This window comes from Zonotrichia albicollis, chromosome Z, assembly GCF_047830755.1.
Source record: "Zonotrichia albicollis isolate bZonAlb1 chromosome Z, bZonAlb1.hap1, whole genome shotgun sequence".
Lineage (NCBI taxonomy): Eukaryota > Metazoa > Chordata > Aves > Passeriformes > Passerellidae > Zonotrichia > Zonotrichia albicollis.
In genome coordinates, this window is record NC_133860.1 from 50858765 (window position 1) to 50880673 (window position 21909).

General features: G+C 35.4%; 1 protein-coding gene across 1 annotated transcript in view; it reads left to right on the forward strand.

The window, feature by feature from the left end:
* The first annotated feature begins 2621 nt into the window (after positions 1-2621).
* The window catches only part of CNTLN (centlein), a 163704-nt gene continuing 144416 nt past the window's right edge, over positions 2622-21909 (forward strand). The window contains 3 exon segments of the mRNA XM_074533606.1: positions 2622-2630; positions 3615-3703; positions 15791-15875. Coding sequence (XP_074389707.1) covers positions 2622-2630; positions 3615-3703; positions 15791-15875 — 183 coding nt within the window.

Here is a 21909-nt window from a genome sequence, read left to right on the forward strand (position 1 = left end):
GACAACTTGAAGTAGCCTGTTTGTGGCATAGTTACAGGTTAAATCAAACTGCTTGTTTAGTTAAAAGAGATAGTTTATACCTGAGTGTTTGTGTTCTCATTAGAAATGTTTGTTGAAATTTCCTATTTTGTATTTATATTACCAAAGCGAGATACCGGAAAGTTTATGTGGAAATTCAGTTGTCAGAGGCTCCGTACATGCTGTATACTGAGCAAAAACTATGGGAGAAATGTGAAGACTTCCCTCTTATTGTACATATATATAGTACATATTTGTTCATTAGGAGCAATTCAATACTTGTTGCTGTGGTTTTCCTTTTTTTTTTGCTTTTATTCTGTAGTTGCGGAAAGCTGTGCTCAGAAGTATTAATCTGAAAGTTGTGCGCTTTTCCATGTTCTTGGATTGCCTCAAACTATTTCCCAGCTGGGACCAGAAATACATATCTGCGTGGTAGGACAAAAAGCAGACACCCCCGCTTGTAGGGAGTCTCATGGTGTTTGATAGTGCCTCTTAGATTCATATGGAAGCCCAAAGGTCTCAGCTCTTCTAATATATACAAAAATAAACAGAAAACCCAACAGCTACCTCTGTGGTTTGTGTTCAGGACAGTAAAGGGGAAAGTTAAGGAAGCATGCTCATTAGCAGATCCAAGACTTTAAATAGGTAAACAAAATTAACTAAACATAGCTCATAAAGTCATCAATCAGCATAAGAAACTTTTGATTGTTTGCTGTTCTACCTGAAAACACTCCAATTTCTGAGTGTTTTCAGGTAGAATAGTATTAGCATTTTGTTCAATTGGGTCTTCTCTGCTGTAATGATTTTGTGGCCTATAGACTGATTTCTTAGTGATTTATGGTACTTTAGTATGAAATACACAGTGGATTCTGTATTAAGTATATAAAAATGCTCAAACACTACTATCATGTAATTTGTGCTCTCCATATTTCTGATGAGTTGAGAAGTTTGAATTAAAATTATTCTAAAATTGGAGTAGATACATTGGTTTATTCCTGTTATGATTCAAAGATTTCCTTATGATGAAAGGCAGCAAGGCGGGTGAAGGGTCTAGAATGCAAGTCCTGTGAGGAGTGGCTGAGGTTGTTTAGCTCGGAGAAAAGGAGACTGAGGGGTCCTTTTCTCATCACTCTCTATGACTGCCTGAAAGGAGGCTGTAGCCAGGTGGGGGTCGGTTTCTTCTCACGGGCAGCCAGTGGCAGGACAAGATGACACAGACTTAAGCTGTGCCAGGAGAGGTGTAGGTTGGACATTAGGAAGAATTTCTTCACAGAAAGAGTAACTGGGCATTGGAATGGGCTGCCCAAGGAGATGGTGACGTCACTGTCCCTGGGGGTGTTTAAGGAAAGACTGGATGTGGCATTTAGTGCCATGGACCACCTGACGTAGTGTTTGGTCATAGGCTGGAGTCGATCTCAGAGGTTGCTTCCAGCCTAATTGATTCTGTGAAAGTAGTGTCATTTAGGCTGGAAGGATCACTGATTTAATGTCCTTTGAAATAATTAAAACAAAATCATATTTGATTTACGATTGTTTAGAGAGATTTAGTCTGGCTTTGGTGGCTTGTTTTTTGTGTGTTTGTTTTGTTTGTTTGCTTTCCCCCTGACTTATCAACATAAGCGCAAAATTTTTTTAGATGTTAAAATTACTCTGAATCCAGCTTCTGTGTGGATCCTAATGCTTTTTGGAAGCCTGTTGCAGTTGTCCAAATCTGAAAAACATTTTTATTTTTGATTCTGTTTCTGCCTGAGAAGAAGGAGTAGGTCATGCCTGGTTCACAGTCTACACACATTGTAACTCTTCAGGTGGCCTGGCAAGGCATTTTTGGGAGATAATGTCTTTTATTCTGAGGACATGAAACAAGTGCACTCTTTTTGTAGTCTTTCCCACTGATACATAGAAGTTCAGTTTACTAAATGTGTAAGGTGACAGCATGAAATTAGGGGCTGTGCTTTATTTTTTACTTAGTAACCCAATTAATATGGTTCTTAGTGTTTATCTTTTAACTTGATTCTGAGCTGAAAGTTAACCTATTTTTAGTGCTTGTACTGAACAAAGACTTGGATACTGATGCAAAGTCATTTGAGTTACTAATTATCTGGTGTGCAGTTCAGCTTTTTTGTTACCTTTCTATAAAAATGAATGTAGTGCTCCATAATGCAGTTAATTAACTGTTTGTATGCAGAATGGTCACTTTCAGTTTTGAAAAGAATGCTTACATTAGTAACCTAATTTGATTAGAGAAGGATTGAGGTTTTTTCAAGCATTTTAGAAACATCTTGTTCCTCTTTTTCTTTTTGCACAAAGTTTTTTAGTAATTGTTTGATTTTGTTTGAAAATTCAAGAAACATAGTTAGCATTTTAAAGACTGTGCACAACCTGTGAAAGACAGTTGAAATTTTTCTGCTTTTAAGAAAGATGAACTCTTTCTGGTGTAGTGCATTTTGCATAAGCTGATAATGGTCTTGAATTACAAGATCTTTTTGTCAATTTGGTTTTTAACATTTAGATTTGACATTAGAAAGAACTTCTTGTCACGCACTGAAACAGGCTATTCAGGGAGGTGGTGTGTTGCCATCCCTGGCAGTATTTAAAAGCCGTAGATGTGGCATGTAGGGATTTGTGGTGTTTGTAGCAATGTTAGGTTACTGGTTGGATGCCTTGACCATAAATGTCTTTTCCAGTCTAAATGATTCTCTGTTTCCAAAACACTAGTAGACATAGCTGCACTCTAATTATTTTTCCCTTTTGAATAGGCCTAGCTGCCATTATGCTATGGGTTTAGCTTATCCGTTCCTAATTTTATGTTAAACTGTTTCAGTAGGTCTCCTCCTAGTCTGGACTATGGTTTATATGCACATATTGTCTTACTGGTCTTCATCTTTTGCTGGGCTTTATTGTTCTCCCCTAATATTTTTATATCATCAACAAATGGGTTTAGCTTGTAAAATAACTGATATTGGTGCTTCCAATAATAAAATCATATTGAAATAACAAGACACCAGTGAAAAATAACAGCTGATGTGTAGTAGAAAATACAGATGTGGGAAAGCTTTTAGGTGACATCTAGTTTTCACAAACTTCTGAAGTCTGTTTGTAAACAACAGTGTTTCCTTGCTCACTTGAGTTTTCTTTCAGAAACTTCTGTATACTGCAGGTTAGATGCCTGTGTGTTAGAAGACTGTTTTGCTGCATTTTTTAAAATAAAGAGCTGCATGTGGTAAATCTTAATGCTGAAGCAGGTATTCTAGGCTTAGTATTTAATAGAAATTGTGTCAGTAACAGATAATAGCAAAAGGCAGCCTTGTTTGAATAATGTCATTTCTGCTGCCATATGTTACCTTGCATACTATTTTAATGTTGATTGTAGGTGTTTATTTTACTTCAATATTCTCTATGGTTAAAACTTTCTTTATTCAAGAGAGCCATCGGCTGTTTTTTCATAGAACAGTGAGTAACTTGCAGGGAATTCTCACTAGGTTAGGGCTTTCTTGGCAATTGTCTTTTGAATATGCTCAGTATAACCTTTTTTGTCTGTAAAAGGCATCATACATGTAATATGTTTTTTCTTTTTTTTTTTTTTTCCTATTTCTAAGGCTGATAAAGAATTAGTGTAGTTTCTTTGGAAACATCTCGAGGTGTCAAAGCCAGATCTTACTCAAGCTGTCAGCTTGGTTGTGGAAAGGTGAGTTTGAAGATTTAACATACTACTAAAACCAAAAAGCAACCAACCTCCCCTGCTGATACCATATTCTTTATCTTTCTAATTGAGAACTATGTAGAATTCTAAAAATTTATTGAAAAAGTTTAATTGTTAAATTTCATCAAGAGTGCCTAGAATACATTGCAGAGTTTTTTCTTTTTTTTGGTGCAAGTTGAAGCATGCTTTAAAATCTGTTCTCACTGAAACTGCTGTTCTGCGGTTCAATATCATGTTAAAATTATAAATGTCTTGCCGTTTTTTTTTTCCTGTTGAAAGAGCAAGAGAATGAAAATGACTGGTAATTTTCCAGTGTCATAAGCTGTTGGGTAGCAATTATATATAAATTGTGTTTATCTGAATTCTTGAGGAAGTGAAAAGCTAAGGCTTGGTAATAGAAGAAATAACTGTCATACGATCATAGAACATGCTGCATTGGAAGAGGTTGGAATCTTTGACTCCTACTCCTTGCTCTGCACAGGACACACCAAGAATCACATCATGTGCCTGAGAGCACTGTCAGAATGCTTCTTGGACTCTCTCAGGCTCGTGCTGTGACCACTTGCCTGGGGAACCTGTTCCAGTGCCCAGCCACCCTCTGGGGGAGGAACTTGTCCCTGACTGTAAAAGCTTCTATCTTCATTGATACAGACAAGCAGGATCTTACTTCTGCAGCTTATTCCTCTGAGGACAGTGATGGTGATGATTTCTTCATCATGCTTGCTATCATCTGATTTCTGTAAATGTTAGTTAATTATCACGGTATGCAAACAAAATTGTTTGTTTTGGAATACTAATATTTATGAATTCAGATTATTATGTGGGTGAAAGATAAGGAGAATGTGAATGAGTTGGCTGTCAGAATTGAAACACTCAATTTTCTTAGGGTGTGAAGAGTTCCCTGTTTTAAAATGAAAAAGGGGATAAGGGGATTTTTTAAGAAAGAAAAAAATAATGGATTTTAACTTTTTAAAATGGCATGCCAATTTTACTTGGGAAGCTTGTTGTAGATTCATGAGGGTTCCTGGCTCCTTTGGGTTTCCGTTGAGTGCTTTGATCTTAGAAGGCACGTTTTGTTGTTCACATCTTTCCTTCCTGGACTTCTTTTGTCATGTTCTTTCACTTGTGAAAATACAGTATTAATTTCTTTAGCTAGGAGTGCATTTCACTGAATCATGGTATTGTTAGGGTTAGAAGGGACCTTGGGAGATCATCTAGTGCAGCCTCTCTGCCGAGGCAGAGTCACCTAGAGCAGATTATACAGGTATGTGTCCAGGTGGGTTTTGAGTGTCTCTAGAGAGGAGACCCTACAAACTGCCTGGGCAGTGCTCTGACACCCTCAGCATGAAGAAGTTCTGCCTCATGTTGAGGCACCACTGAAAAGAGTCTGGCCCCATCCTCTTGATACCCACCTTTGAGATATTTATATATATTGATGAGATCCCTTCTCTCTCAATAGTTTTTTATAGTTTTGTCCCCTGTTCTACCTTCCATAAGTGAAATTTTTGTCCAAAATTAAATTTTGGAATGAAATTTTTGTCCAAAAATACAGTTGTGATCATGTAACTAGAGGTAATATTCTAAAGGATTCATATCTAGAGGAAGACAGTGATGGTGTAAGGACATGCAGGTTATTTTAAAGAGAACTGTTATTGGGGGTTCACATACGATCGCCACTGATGATATCAAGTAACTGCTGGATATGTACTGCACAGAGTAATAACTTGGCTGTTTAGACAGTATGCTATCCTTACTATTGTTTTCCGGTTTGATTTGAGAAATAATTTTAACATAAGATGAAGACTGATGCACAAATTTGTAGCATTCTTCATTTAGGTTGAAATAGAAAACCATAATGATTTGTTTCCTAATAAAATTTGGTCATGTTTTCGTGAGGACATGGTGATAGAATTCATCTTCCTTCATAAAACATAAAAAAAATGAGAGAACTGCCTAAAACCTATAAATACAGCATTTAATATATGTAAACATGCATTGCATGTATATAAGCACAACTATACTGAAAAATTTAAAAAACTTCATTGTCCTAGCCACATTTTATAGATAGCTGAACAATGCGGAAAATTGTAATTCTTTTACCTGAAGCTTAAGAAGGCAGAAGAAGGTATTCAGGCATATTAATATTCTTTATTTGTGTTGTATATAAAAAATAATCAGGATGTTAGGATGATTTGAAGCATAGAGCTGTTAGAAAGCATACATTTAAATAATGGTCAACAAATGAATTATTTGGAGTTCTTGAACTGTGTGCCTACACAAGTCTCTCTTCTTTGTTTATTATTTTTCATGTCTAGGAATATTTTTATGCATGATAGATGTCCATTGCTTTAAATTATTTTATGCTTTATTTAGAACAGAATTTGGTAATTTTGTGTATTATCCTTATTGTTACAGTGAATATGGTGCTCTTTTATACCACCTTGATGGACAAAAGCAGAATAATAAGCTCAAATTTTTTGTATGTGTTTTGCACTGTTTAGAAGCTGGTGATTGCTATGTGAAAGCCTGCCAACATACTTTTGATAACGTGCTTGTCTAGTTTTTTTATGTCCTCCACTCTTTAGAATTACACTAATGCTTTAGAACCTTTTTGAGCTCAAGGCTATACATGTATATCACAGCTTCTCCATGCCTCTCTGAATTATGGAATTAAAAAAGAAGAAATTGCTTCCACAGCATCTTCTTAGATGTTATCATTACTCCTTAGAACCCTGGAATAGGTGTGGATGAAACCCATTCAAGTATATAGGAGTTTTATTAATCACAACTTTAAACTTTTGGGTTGCTTTGATTTGACAGATGGAGTAATAGTGTGTATTTTTCTCTTTAATTGATGTATCTTCATCTCTTTTGCCTGAGAATGATCTAATTGCCTCTTCCGAAATAGTTTCTAGCCCAACTTTACCTGTGAAACTTCTGCACAACCAAATTACAGCCCCATAAATTCTATTCTAACTTTTCCAGTTATTACTCTCCATAGTGATTTCCTTAGTAGCTTCAGTTTCATGACTGCACTTCTTCACACACTCATCCTTTCAGATAAGTTTTTGTCTTATTCCCTACCTTATAGGAGTAAATAATATTGTTTTTTTATGCTAGTATCAGTTTATCTTAATTCCAGTACATTGATTGCCTTTAAAGGGAATCTGCTATCTACCACTGCTGCTGTCTAGAAAATTACAGGACAATAGATTTTCTGGCTTTGTTAATCTGGGAAAAATACATGGGTTTAAAGAGTTTAAAAGATGGGATGATCAAATAACTGTTACAAGCAAGATGATTTATGAAGCATGCCACTTGGGAGGATCTGTGCTGCTTGCAACCCATTTTTGTATATTATACAGAGTTTCAGATGAGCTGGAAATTGAAAATTTACACTAAAATCTGATAAAAAAGATTTAAATCTTACAGATTGTTTTTCTGTCTCATCTGTATTAAGAACAACAGAGACCCAGTCATATTCAAGTTCAGAACTTTTTCTGTCTTACTCAGGCTTATTGTGAGATTCTGAGATAGAAACAAAAGAATGGGATGGATTTAAACCTTTTTTATTTCTTGTGACATGGATACCACTAGTGTTTGCATAACTTCATTTTTCAGTGTGCTCTTTCCACCAAAAATTCCATGACCCAGAAACTTCCATTCCCTGCCAAATCTTTGAGACTGCCTGAGGTCATATTAGCCAGATAAGTAACAGAAGCAGACAGAACCTAAGAAAACACAGTCATGTGTACCCTCCTAGATCATATATATTTATATAAAGAATCAGACAATATTGTCTAGTATATTTCAGTCATTAAATTGATGGAAGAGACAGCTAGGCTCTTTTCACAAGATTACAGTTGCGAGAATAAAAAGATGCAGGACAGAATGTTCTCTTAGAACCTTACAACTTACTCCACAGGTGTGTGATGAAGAAAAGAAGATAAATATTAGGAGGAATTGAGTGGGCAATAGTAGCTTTACAGTAGGGTCATTTGTATTTATAACATTAGAAAATTCGTTAGAGTATCTTTTTCCAAACGAACCAGGAAAATATAAAAGATTTAATTTGGGGGGCATAGGGAGAAATTACTAGTACCTTGCTGTTATTTGTTTGTTATTTTCCAATGCTTTCATGGCCCCAAAATAGAAGTTCTCCTGCCCTAAAATTGTAAAAGTATAGCTTGTACTTTTTTATGGCTGTGCTGCTGATTCCTGTAATATACCAATGATGTTGTACTTTTCAGCAGTCTTTGCAATTCTTGCTGGATAACTGTAACTATATTCCCAATTTAATATTCAGATATAAACAAAAAATTATCTTTACTGTGCAAATGAGAAATGCCTTTGGGATATGTAAAAGCCTCCAGGTATTTTAAACAAGCCATTGTAAAACTACTACTCATGTTAGTGTACTTTCCAGCTACTTTAAATACTATTGATCTCAGTATTATGTAAAGAGTATGCTATTTCTAGTTATCTGCCTTTTGAAAGATTTTTTTATGATTTAAAAAAAAGTTGCTAGAAAATAGCTCTTATTAGGTAAATGTATGTGTAAACTGAAATGGAGCTGGGTTCAGATGAGAGTGTGAAAGGTTTTGAAATATTTTTGTGAACTTCAAAACTCTGCTTTAAGACTCTTCCTTCTGTAGTACATGCAATCATGACAAGTCAACAGACTAATTTTCCTCTAGGGCTTCTAGCTGACTCTTTCCCTTTTTTCTGGAAGGGGAATGTAGAAGGATCCATTAACGATCAAACTGTGGCAATGATAGAAGACGTGGTAGATGTACATGGGGATTGTGTTATGTGAGATGGTATACTTACCTTGGGAAAGCCTGCCTTATGCAGATGTTTTTCCATATCTAGATTTCAAGTGTTGTGTATTGCAGGTCTTAACAAAGGCAAAGAACGGATTTATCATTTCAGGCCACTCTTAATAAACATGGCAACCTGAATGTTAGTGCCAGTGATTGAGAGTTTTGTTGTTGTTCTTCCTGAGGAGTTACATCTGTATAAAGGTGAACAGATGGACAGAAATATGGCGGAAAAGCAAGAGATCAAAAATAACCAAAGAATTTTTGGAAAGGTAATTGCAGGAGCTTTGCTATTCACAGGATGCTGCTGTGGTTTGCAGCATCCTGTGAATAGCAGAGTGTGGAAAAACAATAAACAGGTTGACACAGATTCTTCACTGACTGCTGATATGCAGATTTACTGAAAATGGCAAGTACTGTTTATGTGAAAAGAATAAGTGAATGTGCTGTATGAATGAACACTTCAGATGCCTAAGTTAATTGAAAAAATTAAAAATGTGTACCTCACACCTTTTTGAGGGGATGATAAACATTGTGTAGAAGCTTTCTTAAAACACCCTTTTACAAATTAACAGGAAACACAATGGCAGGAGGGACAATGATGTAAACAAGATTTAAGCCATTACCATTTTGTCACTCTGATTTTAAAATACAATGGACTGTCCAGTTACTATCACACAATATAGTGGACAGAATAATAGAGCATAAGAGTACAACCTTTCTGGCTAAGGTCAAATAATTGTGATTTTCTACAGTTAATGAAAGTTTAATATCCTGTTTCATTAAAAATTCTCAGAACGTTGAACATAAGTCAACATTCCATGGAGAAGAAGGTATTATGCAGTTTGCATGTGTGCATATCTGCATATCGGAGCACAAAATATTGACATGATAATTGCAGTCAAGCCTGATTGAACAGTGGCCTCTGGGAATTCAGCTGGTGTTGTACCAACTGGATGGCTGCTCAGGACACAGTTTGAAATGCAAGGTGCAAGTTAGCACTTTATTCAGCACAGGCAGGCATCATTTAAAAATCCTTGGGGGAAACCCTGGTGATGTGCAGATGTTAAAGCAGTCTGTTCTGAAGTGCTGATATTTTGAACACTGTAAAAGACTTGTGTATTTTAGATGAAAAATGTTTGCAAAATTATTGGGCAAAAATAATTGGGCAAAAATGTCACCTTTTTTTGTACTGTTTTAGTGTAAAAATACATTTAGTATCTTATGTATGTTGCTTAAAATAAGACATCATCATATTCTTAAAATAAGAGTCTTAGTCCTTAATGTATCATCTAATAAATTAATCAAGTTAGAGATGCAAGAAAATTTGTGTTTCTGTAATGATGCCTTTTCAATTTGATACATATCATATAATATAGAACTGGCTCTATAGATAATTTACTAAGGAAACAATTTCATTTAACATTTGTAATTAGATCTTAATTATTTTTGTAAAGAAACAAAAATAGGTATATATAATTTTTTATAGAAAGTAACTACTGCTAGAAGAGCACTTAGAAAAGTGCAAATTGTGGTATTAATTTAAATTCTTCATTGCTCCATGCTGTCTGAATCTTTTATAAGTACTACTATAAGTATTAAAAGAAAAAAGTAATTATGTCTATCAATTGTAGTTCATGAAGTATAAGGATTTTCTAGACTCTTAGATGAAATTTAACTCATGATTAAGTGAAAATGATTTAACTTTTTTTTTAAAATCAATTCTTAGTACATGGAAATGCAGTGAGGTTTCTTCTTGGAAGATTAAGGCATAGGTTCTGTTTCTACTAACCAATGACTATGCAATCACAGAGATGTGACTGTACACAGTAATTACAATATTGGTGCCATATTTACCGTAATGTTGACAGTCTGTGCTCTACAACTTCACTTTGCACGTGGGTGATTAATTATCTATTTAATACAAACAGAGAATGTGTGAATTATGGAAGTCTGTAAAATACTTGGAAGTTGGAGGACAGGGAGATAAGGTAATCAAATTAAAGCTGCATCACACCAGCTGATATTTTATAGCCTTTCTAGTTCTGCAGCCCTTTAGAATCAATGAAATGTGTTTCAAAAGTCACATTGTTTCTGGAAGCAGTTTATTATATTTAGAGATACACTGTTAAAATGCAACCTTTACTGTTTAACACAGTAAAGGTTTGCAGTGTAACCTTAACTGCCCAAAGTTTGCAGTGTAACCTTAACTTTCTGTTAAAAGACCAAATTTGTAGATGTGATTTTGGTGTTGTGATGTTTGGGGGTTTTTGTTTAGTTTTGGTGTTTGGTTGGTTTTGTGGTTTTTGTTGTTGATGATGGATTTATTGTTTGTGGGGTTTTTTGGTTGGTTTTTTTATTTTTTATTTTTTATTTTTTTTAATTCAGCGATTTGTAAAACTGATAGGATGCATTCCATGAAACATGTAAACAGCAAATTCAGTTTATTAATTAAATTTATTTTCATTTAATTGATGTAAATGTGACATAATTGTATATGACTCCAAGTTACTTTTTCTTCACAAATGGTTAAGTGCTTGTTTCATGAAGACTTGTGGTACAGTACAGGATAGCTCTTTTCTCATACTGCTTTGGCTGAAGATTTTAGGAAGGATATTGTTTAGAAACTTGAACAGACTTCTGGTTTTTTAAATATTAAGGTTTTTGCTGTTTTCATATCTCATTCATGGATAACTGTTTCCTCAAAGTCTAATGTTTCACTGCTGGCAAGCCATTAAAATGGTGGCAAACATCAAGAGCATTGTCTTGTTGTATAATTGAGTAGAGCATAATACAGGAAGAAAATTGTAATAGAGAACTGTGTCAAACTTAAGAATATTTTATCCGTTTCTTCATTTTTGTGGGAAGCTGAATCTTGATAATCTTTGTAGCTAAATGCATCTGTGTTAAACATTTAAAATAGGTAGTACTCATGGGAAAACTGATTGGAGCTTAGAACTTGTACAAATTGACAGCCTCTCTTCACTCCATTTTTCATCCTAAAGAAGTCTGCAAATATTCTTAGCTCACATCATTATTGCTCATCAGTGATTCTAATTAGCTAAACAGGAGTTTGTCTCAGTCATTGATCATCATCAGCTTCTTGACAGTGCCTGAGTTTCCCCCCCCCCCCCCCCCATATTCCAGTGGACTTTTAAGAATACATTTTAAATACAAAAGCTCAAGGATTCAAGTTGTTCAAAGAGTTTTTTTCTGAGTATTTGTTACCCTTTTAAAAAAGAAGAGATGATGACTGCATTTCCTATAAAGTCCCATTTTACAGTGTGACAGCAGATCCAAATATGATGTATAAGTTCCAGTCTGAAATACTACCTTGATTATCTGTGGGGAGCTATCCTGTAAGAAGCATGGGAAAATGTCCTATGCCATGAGGAGAAACTGCTAATAAAGTTGCATTTGAGGTTTCAGCTTATACTTTAGGCTTCTGACAACTTCCATTTTGTACTTAACTTCTAATAAGTAAAGCATTTTTCTTTATCTGTGGGTGGTTACATGTGAAACGATTTTTGGGGGCATTAGAAGCATGTGGTATCCAGAAAAGCTTGAAAGAAAACATCGTAAGGGCAAAATACATTAAATTTATTCAAACTTTTCCTACTCATGATTGTGATGATAGATCTCTGTTTATAAACTATGTTCTTTGACATCTTTGTTTAAAGGAGTGCTTTACCAAGCATTGGAAAGAAAATAGGAAGGGAAATAGGTGGAAAATGCTGCATTTAACTAGAAATGTGCTGTGAACTGTTGTCTAGTATGTAGCTCTGTTACAGGTGTATTTTTTGCTTTAACAGTGATCTGTTTCTTTTTTTTCCTTTCCAGTCTCAGACTTTATTCTTTGAACCCATGTTTTGAAACCACATTCTAAAGTCAGAGGGCTCAGAAGATTCTTAACTACCAATAATAAATCAGAATTAGCTGTGCATACTGTTTTTCACAGCTGTTTGTTCTTTTACCTGGCTCTTGGTTCCCTTATTTGCTTCCTCTGTTTTCTCCCTAAAATAAGTTTAAAAAATTAACCACTCACAACTCTGAAGTTCCTTAGGGATATGTATCTAACTTTCCAGATTTTCAGATCATTTAATGCATTAGAAAACAAGTTTAGTAATAATTTTCAAGTGATGATTGCATAGTTCAGTTAGGAGACTAGCTGATTATATGGTTTTTGTGTCTTGATTGAGTCTCACTTTTTGAAAGTCTGACTTTAAGAGAGGAGATGGGACAATGATGGCGTATCATGAGTGGTAGACTTAAGGTCAGGATACTTCTGAGATTTGGAAACAATGCTGTTCAGTACTTCATGGGGCTTGTGCATGGCTAATGGTGTGATTCGTTCTGTGTCTGCTCTGGACTCTTCCAAGTACTTTACTACAAAGTACTTGGAATAGTCACGTGCAGACACTTTCCTTTTTGTCTTCTAAAGCTCTTAGGATTTTGAATCAGCTAGTGTGTGTCTAATCTTAAGGTGTCTAGCTGTAATTAAGACGTGAGGAAACTTTGAATGTTACATTTCTTACAGTTCAGATTTATATAGGTCTGTCACTTCCTCAGGTAGATTGTAGTGTAGCATGCTTATGGAAGAGTGATAACCTTCCTCCCCAAATATTTGGGGTTTGATTACTGCAACTGTTGTCTTTCAGAAAGGGTAATTGCTGATAGCCATTTAAGATCCCACTGCAAAGTAATTTAATATGAAGAAGCATTAGTATTTCTAAATTGGAACAGTTTTTGTTTCATTTACATTTACCTATCATGAAACAGTATGTCTCCTTCAGGAACATTCACAGACTTTTGGGTTAAGTATTATACCCATAAACTATTCAGCCATTTTTACATTTTTGCTTACTAACTCCTGTTCTTACAGGTTTCTACTATCTTCTAGTACAAAGTTTTATATACTTACCAGAAAGTCATTTACCATGTTTTAAAACATGACTGAGAGTGTGACTGTGTGACTTCTGTTAGCTAGATACATATTACAGGCAGGGTAAATCAGTTTCATAGCCTCATAACCTGTCATGTTTTGAAACCTGTTTATTGTTTTTGAAAAGACATCATAGCACAATTTTGGAATGCATTAAATGATTTCATATTTGCATGAATTTCTGTAATCACGTCTACTGAGTTACATTCCTCTAAGTTTTCAGATATAAACTGTGACAGCTATAGGTGGTCTGTAGCTGCACAAACAATTTGACCTTGACAGACACTTACTCGGCAAGCTGTCTTGTTAGCTCGTTGAAGTAAACAAGTCCCCAAGTATGAAAGTGATTGGCTGAATTCAGGCTCAAATGAGGGGACTCCAGCCAGTTCCTCTGGCCCAAGGATGCACCCACATCATTGCCCAGTGAGCTGGGCAGAGTTGAGACCTTTGTCCAGTCAACTCTGTGTGAGCCAGAAATTTTAAGCCCATATAAAAGGGTCTGCCCTTCGATAAATGCTGGCTGTTGCTGCATGGACATGGAGTTTCATGTCACTTGTCTGTCTCTGAAACTGCAACAATAAACTATGAAAAACTGTCCATACTATTTATTTTACTGCTTATGACTTTCTAGCAACCTATCATGCAATGGCTTGTTGGTTCTGATTGGAGGTAATCAGATGCTTTAAGGTCAGTATCTGATATTCATTTTTTTGTTAAATTTCTGCCTCTCAGTTAAAATGTTAAATAAATTTCAGATATGAAATGTCTTTTGGAATACTTCATCATCTGATTTGGAATATTCATCATCTGATTTCACAGTGCTGAGTTATTTTCTTTATGAAGAAGATTTTTTTTTTAAATGCAATACAACTAAGACTGCTTCCCATATATTTTTATTTTTCTTAAGTGAAATGTAGTTTAAATGCATGCCTTTTCAGATAGCTTTTTCTTAGTTTTCTTCAAGTCCTACAACATATTCTTGCTGTATTTTTGAAATAGGAGAGAGGTATTTAGATGAGACATGAATTTCCAAAACCCTCACTTCAAATTCCATACCATTTTTCTTTAGTTCTTTGTTTACTCAAGATTGGATTAGATATTTTAGCAGTCATAGAACTTTATTAAAAACCACCACGTTATTGGATGGTCTATTAATGTCAGTGTAGTTTAGTTTCTAAAATCTCTCATAGCATTAGACTACACAGTAATACTTATTAGTGAAGAAAAATAATCCTTCATGTATGTACTATCCTTATTGGCCACTGTTACAGAATGCTTTGGCAGATTAAACCTTTTGTGTACAGCTGGATATTTTCATCCAATTTAGACAGATTTACAGACTCATGTGTACTAGTGTTTCATTCCCTTACAGCTCTGAAATATTCCTTATTTGGTAGAGGAAGAGTTGCTCAAGTGGGATTCTCAAGCTTCTGTAGGTGGCTGATACCAGCCCTGATGAAAGTTTCAACTGTATTGTGAGAACAGAGATAATCTGAATGAGTTTCTGCTTCTGTCAGCTGTGGTGCTGCAATTGCCTGAGATGTTCAGACATTTTTAGGGAATATATATTTCTCAGCCCTTTAGTCATACATGTGATAAGAACTTTTGTGCTAAGGAATATGAATATCCTTACTGTTGTGACATTTGTTTTCTTTCTGCCTAAAATGGAGGCCAGCAAGGGCATCAGTGTTCGAACTCAGTTAAGAAATAAGATAGCAATGAAGTGAGGTACTTTGTTAAACAAACCAAAGTGTTGCAGAGGTGATGATAGATGTGCACTTATTGTGGCTCTGCTCATCCCCCTTACTCAAGCTTCTGAGTCTTTTTTCTTCTGCTAGTAGAAGTTATTCATTCTGTCCCTGTGGAATATAGAAAAATAATTATCCATGATGTTCAGAAGTGTTGTTTCAGACATAAAAATGCCATGTAACTGAGATAAGGACTTCACAAACTGAAGTAGCTTGGTGATTCTACATTGCAGAGAAGGGGCAAAGGCATTTTGCTCACTCTGTATTCAAATACACTTTTCTACATTTGGGAAAGAGCGAGAAACCAATAATTTCAGCTGCTTTAAAAATATTAAGACCTCTTATTTCTGTTTCTTTTTGAACAAAGCTGTGTTAGATGTTTACAGATGTAATTTGCTGTCACTTGCCATATGCTCCCTGATTAATTCTGCAGGGCCTGTCAGCTTCAGATAATTTAATTTTCTGTGCTTTAAAATGACATTCATTATCAGGACATGAAAAATTCAAATGATTAACTGCAAATTATGACTAATAAAGTGTCTATTTTTTTGTTTGTTTCCAGAGAAAAACAGAAAGCTGAAATTAAGGACAGAAGCATTTTAGAGGTTTTGCAAGCCAAAGACAGCAAAATAGAATCTTTAGAACCGGTTTGTATTGTGTTTTAATAGAGCAGTTAAGAAAACTTGTCATTGACAACACATTTATGTTTGTCAAAAGGAGAAAATAGTTTGCTGTTGTCTCTTAAGAAAAAAGTTGTGATTCAGAGATTGCAAATTTCTGATGAAGTATTATTCAAACTCTTCTGTGTTGTTCAAACGGTTGATCTGTTACCTGAAAAGTTCATGTCATTTTAGATTAAACTTTTTCTGAAAAATCTTGTCAGTTCATTGCCTCATCTTACCCTATAGTCTAACCTAAACTTGGATCTAAGTCTAGAAGAGTGTTCTGGTTTGTAATATGCCCATGCACATCTTGGTAAGATTTGCCATCCTGACAAGTACAAAATAATAAACCTGATGCACCTTCTGCCTGACAAGGAACACCACTGAACTGGTGGTGTTTCTCCTTTTATTTATTTTTTAATCCATTCATATTTAAACAAATATATAGAAAACATACATTATATATGATATGAAGTACAAAAAGTATGTCGTATTTTATTATATATTTTTTTGTTATAGAGACTGTGTAATGTATATATAGTAGATTATCTGTATCCTGTATATAATCTATAAAGTATATTACATACTTTATATACTATAGAATTATGTCCAATATTTAATACATTAGATGTAATATAATGTATTACATTGCATATAATGCGTAGATCTATGAAAGATGTAAATATCTGAAAAATGATACAGTAAATAAAATTATAATACTGTTTATTATTGAATAAACTTTATTTTGTATTACAGCAGTGGCTGAAGTTTCAGTGTGGTGTCTGTGGCCGTAGGTGTGATGTGTAATCTGTTTGGTGCATACACACACAGCATGTTTAGAAGCCAGCAGTGTATGATTTCTGCCCTGTCCTTACCTGAAAGGCAAAATACCTGTGAAGACCTTTATAGGAATATGTATGCAGTACTGTGCTTTTAAGAAGGCTCCCTGCTGTGGCAGTGTCTGAACCTGGGATGTGCATTCTCCATGAGGTTGCTGTCTGTGGTTTCAGATCAATTTCAGGAGCTGAAACTCTGATTGATCAGAAATCTGAAATTGATGATGTAATGAATTTATATCATCCATGTGGAAATGGAAAGAGACTGGTAAATGTAATTAAAACCATGGAAATCTGGCAGCCAGAAAAGAAGAGTTTGTCAACAGGATGGTAAAACTCTGGATATCCATAAAAACTTGGGATTGAGAGGCTGGAGACTAGCCCCACAGAAAATACCGGGATCCTTGTTCACAGAAAGTTGAACATGGGTCAGCAGTGCCCTGGCAGCCAGGAGGGCCAACCCTGTCCTGGGGTGCATCAGGCACAGCATCACAGCTGGGCAAGGGAGGGGATTGTCCTGCTCTGCTCTGAGCTGGGGCAGCCTCACCTCCAGCGCTGGGGGCAGGTTTTGGATACTGCAGTAATGATGGTTGTGTAGGGCCTTGAGGGAAGACAGGAGTGACTGAGGTTACTTGGTTCAGCCTGGTGAGGAGGAGACTAAGGGGAGATCTCATTGGGATTTAAGACTTCCTTATAAGGGGAAGAGGTGGGGCAGCACTGATCTCTTCCCTCTGGTGACCAGTGATAGGACCCAAGGGATTGGCTTGGAGATGTCAGTGTAGGTTTGAGTTGGATATTAGGAAAGGTTTCTTCACCCTGAGGGTGATTGGGCACTGGAAAAGGCTCCACTGGGAAATGGCCATTGCACTAAGCTTGCCAGAGTTCAACAAGCATTTGGATAATACTCTCAGGCACATGGTGTGATTTCAGAGGTTGTCCTGTACAAGGCCAGGAGTGGGACTTCGTGGTCCTTGTGGGTTGCTTCCAAATCAGGATATTCTGTGACTCAGTGATTCTAACAGATGAGGAGAACAGAAGTTGTTTTGATGGTCATCACAGCTCTAATGTGGCCCTTACAATCAGCTTCCCTTAGCGTATCATTGACTTGGGGGAGTAGGTTGTGAAGGGCACCAGATGTTGCCAGTGCTGTGTATGAAAGCCGTGTACAGAGGTGATGTCATGCTGACCTTCTTGCCTCATCCATTGGCTGGGATGCTGTAGGACTGAATCAAGAGAGGGATTGCTTCCTGAGTGCCAAGTTTTAGTGATTTGGTATCAAAGAATGGAGCTGGCTTAAAAAACAATGTAATGTTCTTATTTATTTTGTATTACTGAATATGCTTCTTCTTCGTTCACCTAAGGAAGAAAATATTCTATTTATGTAATTAACATGCAAATAGGTTGTGTGTGAAAATGTGCATTTTGACAGTCATGGTAATGAATGTTCTTTTCTGTAAAGTGCAGACAGGAAGACTTGAAGGCTGTTCATTTGACTAATTTTTTACATCTAGGAAGTTGAGATTAGCCAGTCATTTCTTCTGTTGTTTTTCTCTTTGCCTTCATGCATCGCACAGAGATACCAGTTGCAACAAGGTAATTTGTTGTAGGGTTTGTTGTCTAGGATTTTCTGAGTGGCCCCCAAAAAGCTGATTGTATAAATCAATGCTGAGTAAGGGAAAAAAGAAAAATCAATGGACTGTCTCATCATTTGGCATAGATGTAAGCTTCTATTGCTTCTAGAAATAACAACAGAACTGTATAAGAACATGAAATTGTATTTCTTGTCTTGTATTAGTCTTGCTTAGACTGACATGCCTAAAAGGACTTAAAAAATTTCTGTAAATATGAGAGCATATTCTCCACAGCCTAGATGAGATACATCCATGTAGTTAGCTCAACCTGAAAGCTAAAGAAGTTTAATTAATAAAGAGATATTTCAAGTATTAGAGAAGTTTCTATTTTAATGGATATTACTGAAAATCAAGTGAAATAGTAAATTTGGAAGCTATGATTCAGAAGTAATATCTGAAATCGTTGAATATCGATCAACAAATCGTTGATCACATTTGTATAACCTAACAATGAAGAAAAGTGTTCAGATACTTATGAAAATGGGACTTGTGGCTTTACGGATGAAAGTATAAATCATAATTTTTCAAGTCTTCTGCTGTCCAGTATCTTTGGACTACAATATATGTGTTGAACTTCTGTTTACTTAGTACAACTTCAGGTTTTCTCTGCTCCTAAATTATGGAGTTGCAATCTTCAGTTTTATATACATGAATAAGACCTTTTTCTTTTCATGAGTTTATTCCATAACTTCATATTGTGTTAAAAATTTAAAATATGAATTAGTGTGGATGATTTCAAGATGTACCATTCAAAGATACAAATAAATTTGTTAAAGCACTTAAGATTATTCTTGTCTGTTATTGCACATAAATTCAGCACAGAATGTATTGTATTTGAGTTTTCCATTGTACTTTTCCCTTCTTGCTTTTTTTTTTTTTAGTTGGTGTAGTGGTAACTTTTGGTCCTGATAGTCACAACTTGGCCTCATCTGGCATACGGATATATTTATTGTAAATGCTGTGTGGTAAAAATCCTATTCCTTTGAGATTTTGAGATTCCTTTGAGTGTCTTGAGTGCTATTCTGACTTTTTGCTGTTATTTTTGTTTTATGCAGCATCTCAAAACTCTATTCTTAGCAGTTATATATGCCTGACATGTATGCATTGAAACTTCTCTGTTTCAATGAAAAGAATTTCTAACTGCTATGTTTAAGTGGCTGGGACACTCTCTTAGGATTTTACTTCTTCTGAAGACTAATAGGTACTTTGCTGCAAAACATATTTTCATTGTCTTTTTTATTTGGAAACATTTTTAACATGTTGCATTTAATTTATAGTAATTGTGTGTATCTTAAATAGATCACCAATGCTATTTGCATCTTTAAATGTAAGATGAGTTTTTTGGGGGAATGTATGAAATTTTTAAATTCAAGCAATTAGTTTAGCAGATAATGCTGGAGCACGGAACAGTCTTCTGCCATTCACACAATAGATAAATTAAAATATCTTAACCTGTTTTCTTTAGAAGATGACATTAAAGGCAGGTAAAAATAGCCGTAAACCTTTTCTTATAACATTGTTAATTAATTAGCTTTCAATTTTGATCTGGAGGAACTAAAGCTAATCTTTTTGTCCTAGACCTTGTAACGTTTCAAAACCTTATCAACTGATTATACTCTAGAGGGGTTAAAATAGTACTAGCTTGCCTCATTATCTGCTCTTGAAAATCTTCAGCTTGCTGTGCAAATCTATATTAAAGCCTCTTTAATGGGTCCAGTTGAAAGAAGCATAATTCTACCTTCAAGCATTAATTAATACTGATAAATTTTTCTTTACTTTTGTACCTTTGCCTGGTTATATTTTTCTTTGTAATAAAAATACTTTTATTAAATTAGAACAAATGTATAGAGACATTATTACCATCTAAATACTTTATTTTCAGTAGCATGTAAGCTTGATTATTTTTGGGTAATGAGGGACATGAGGATAATTTTCATAATAAGGAGTTCCAATGAATGTCAGCAGTGTTGAGATTATATGAATTTTATAAACTCTTTGCACAAAATGTTGGTCCAGTGAATAAGATTTATATATAATGCAGACAAAGCATGTTGAAGGGGACACTAACAATTTTTTTTTTCTTTAAAAAAAAAAAAGTGTCTCAGGTTGTGCATTGGAAATGGGATCAGCCTTCAGTGGTGAAACCTGTGTTTTATGTAGCACCTTTGAACTGCAAAGTGAATTATCATATGTCTTTTTGCCTTTCTGTTTGACGTCTTCTTGTTAGTTTTCTCATAAAATTAAGGGAAGGAAACATTTTTAAAGAGCTGATATCTGTGAGAAACATGGGAAGAAAAATATACAGACAGTAGAAAATTGCTGATTTTGGTTTATTGATAGAATGCTGCCTGGGTAGTATGATGACTATGGCTGACACCTGTGGGCTTTTTTGACTGAAGAAATTAATAAGCTCTAAATTACAGTGTACCTTTATAGCTCATTAGTATTTTTGTATGAATTCCCAGTAGGAAGACTTTTTCTACCACTTGAAAAAGTGCTTCTGTGAGGTAGCTTGCTCCATTTTGAGGAAATAGTTTTTAAACTTAACTTTTTCTTACCTAATTCTGCAGAAAAGAAGCTTTATTGGATGTCTACATAGGTGTGCTGTAAATCTATGCCTTACGTCTTCAATAATTCATATGAGTACCCATTCCTGAAGTTGGGTAAAGCTTCTGGGTCTTTATTACTCAGCCTTCATATTTTTAATGGTGTTTCTGGATTAGCCTTCATATTTTTAATGGTGTACTTGGATTAGACAGAAAAATGAAAAGTAGCTAAAGAAATGTGATGTCTCTTGTCCTCTGCCCAGTACACTAGTTTGAAACGTGTGATTTCTTGAATATTGAGCAGACCTTGGTAGTCAAACCTGGAAAGAAGAGGGAGTTTATGTTCATTCTCATTCATCCTCTTGTCAGCTAGTGTCTAGCTGGGAGTTTTCTTTTTCAGCCCAGAATATTTATCATCAAAGCAGAGTAGCCCTTTGTCTGAGCTAAAAATGGTTTCTATAGCCAAAGGAAGCTGGTTTTACTGTATAAGATATTAACTTCTTTACCATTTTTAGTATATTAGTTGGTCATTGTAGTGACACTTTATTTTACTTCTAAAGTCAGTATGGTTTTAAGGTGGTTGGATTTTATTCCCTGTTTAAGGACATTTGGTGAGGAAGTTTCTGTGTATTGCGTCTTCTTACGTGAATACAGGCTGATTTCCTGAAAGTCAAGAAAATTGTTGTACTTCAAGGATCAAGTAGCAGAAGGAAGCAGGCAGTGCCCTGTGGAACTAGATTCTGGCGTTATGAATCTGCTGACAGCACTTTGGAAGGAGCTTGTCAGAACAGGTGATCACAGCAACAGCTGTTCTTTATTTACTACACCTGATCTGGCAGCGTTGATGTATAGAAGTGTAACGAAGTACTGCTGTGTCAGGCAAGGATGCTGGTAGGTATTGATTCCTGCAGATCTGAGATTGTCATGCACTCTTCTAGAGAGCTAACTCACTTTGAGGACCTTGTATACATCTTGCTGGAGAGGAAAGCATAGAAAAAAAAGTCTA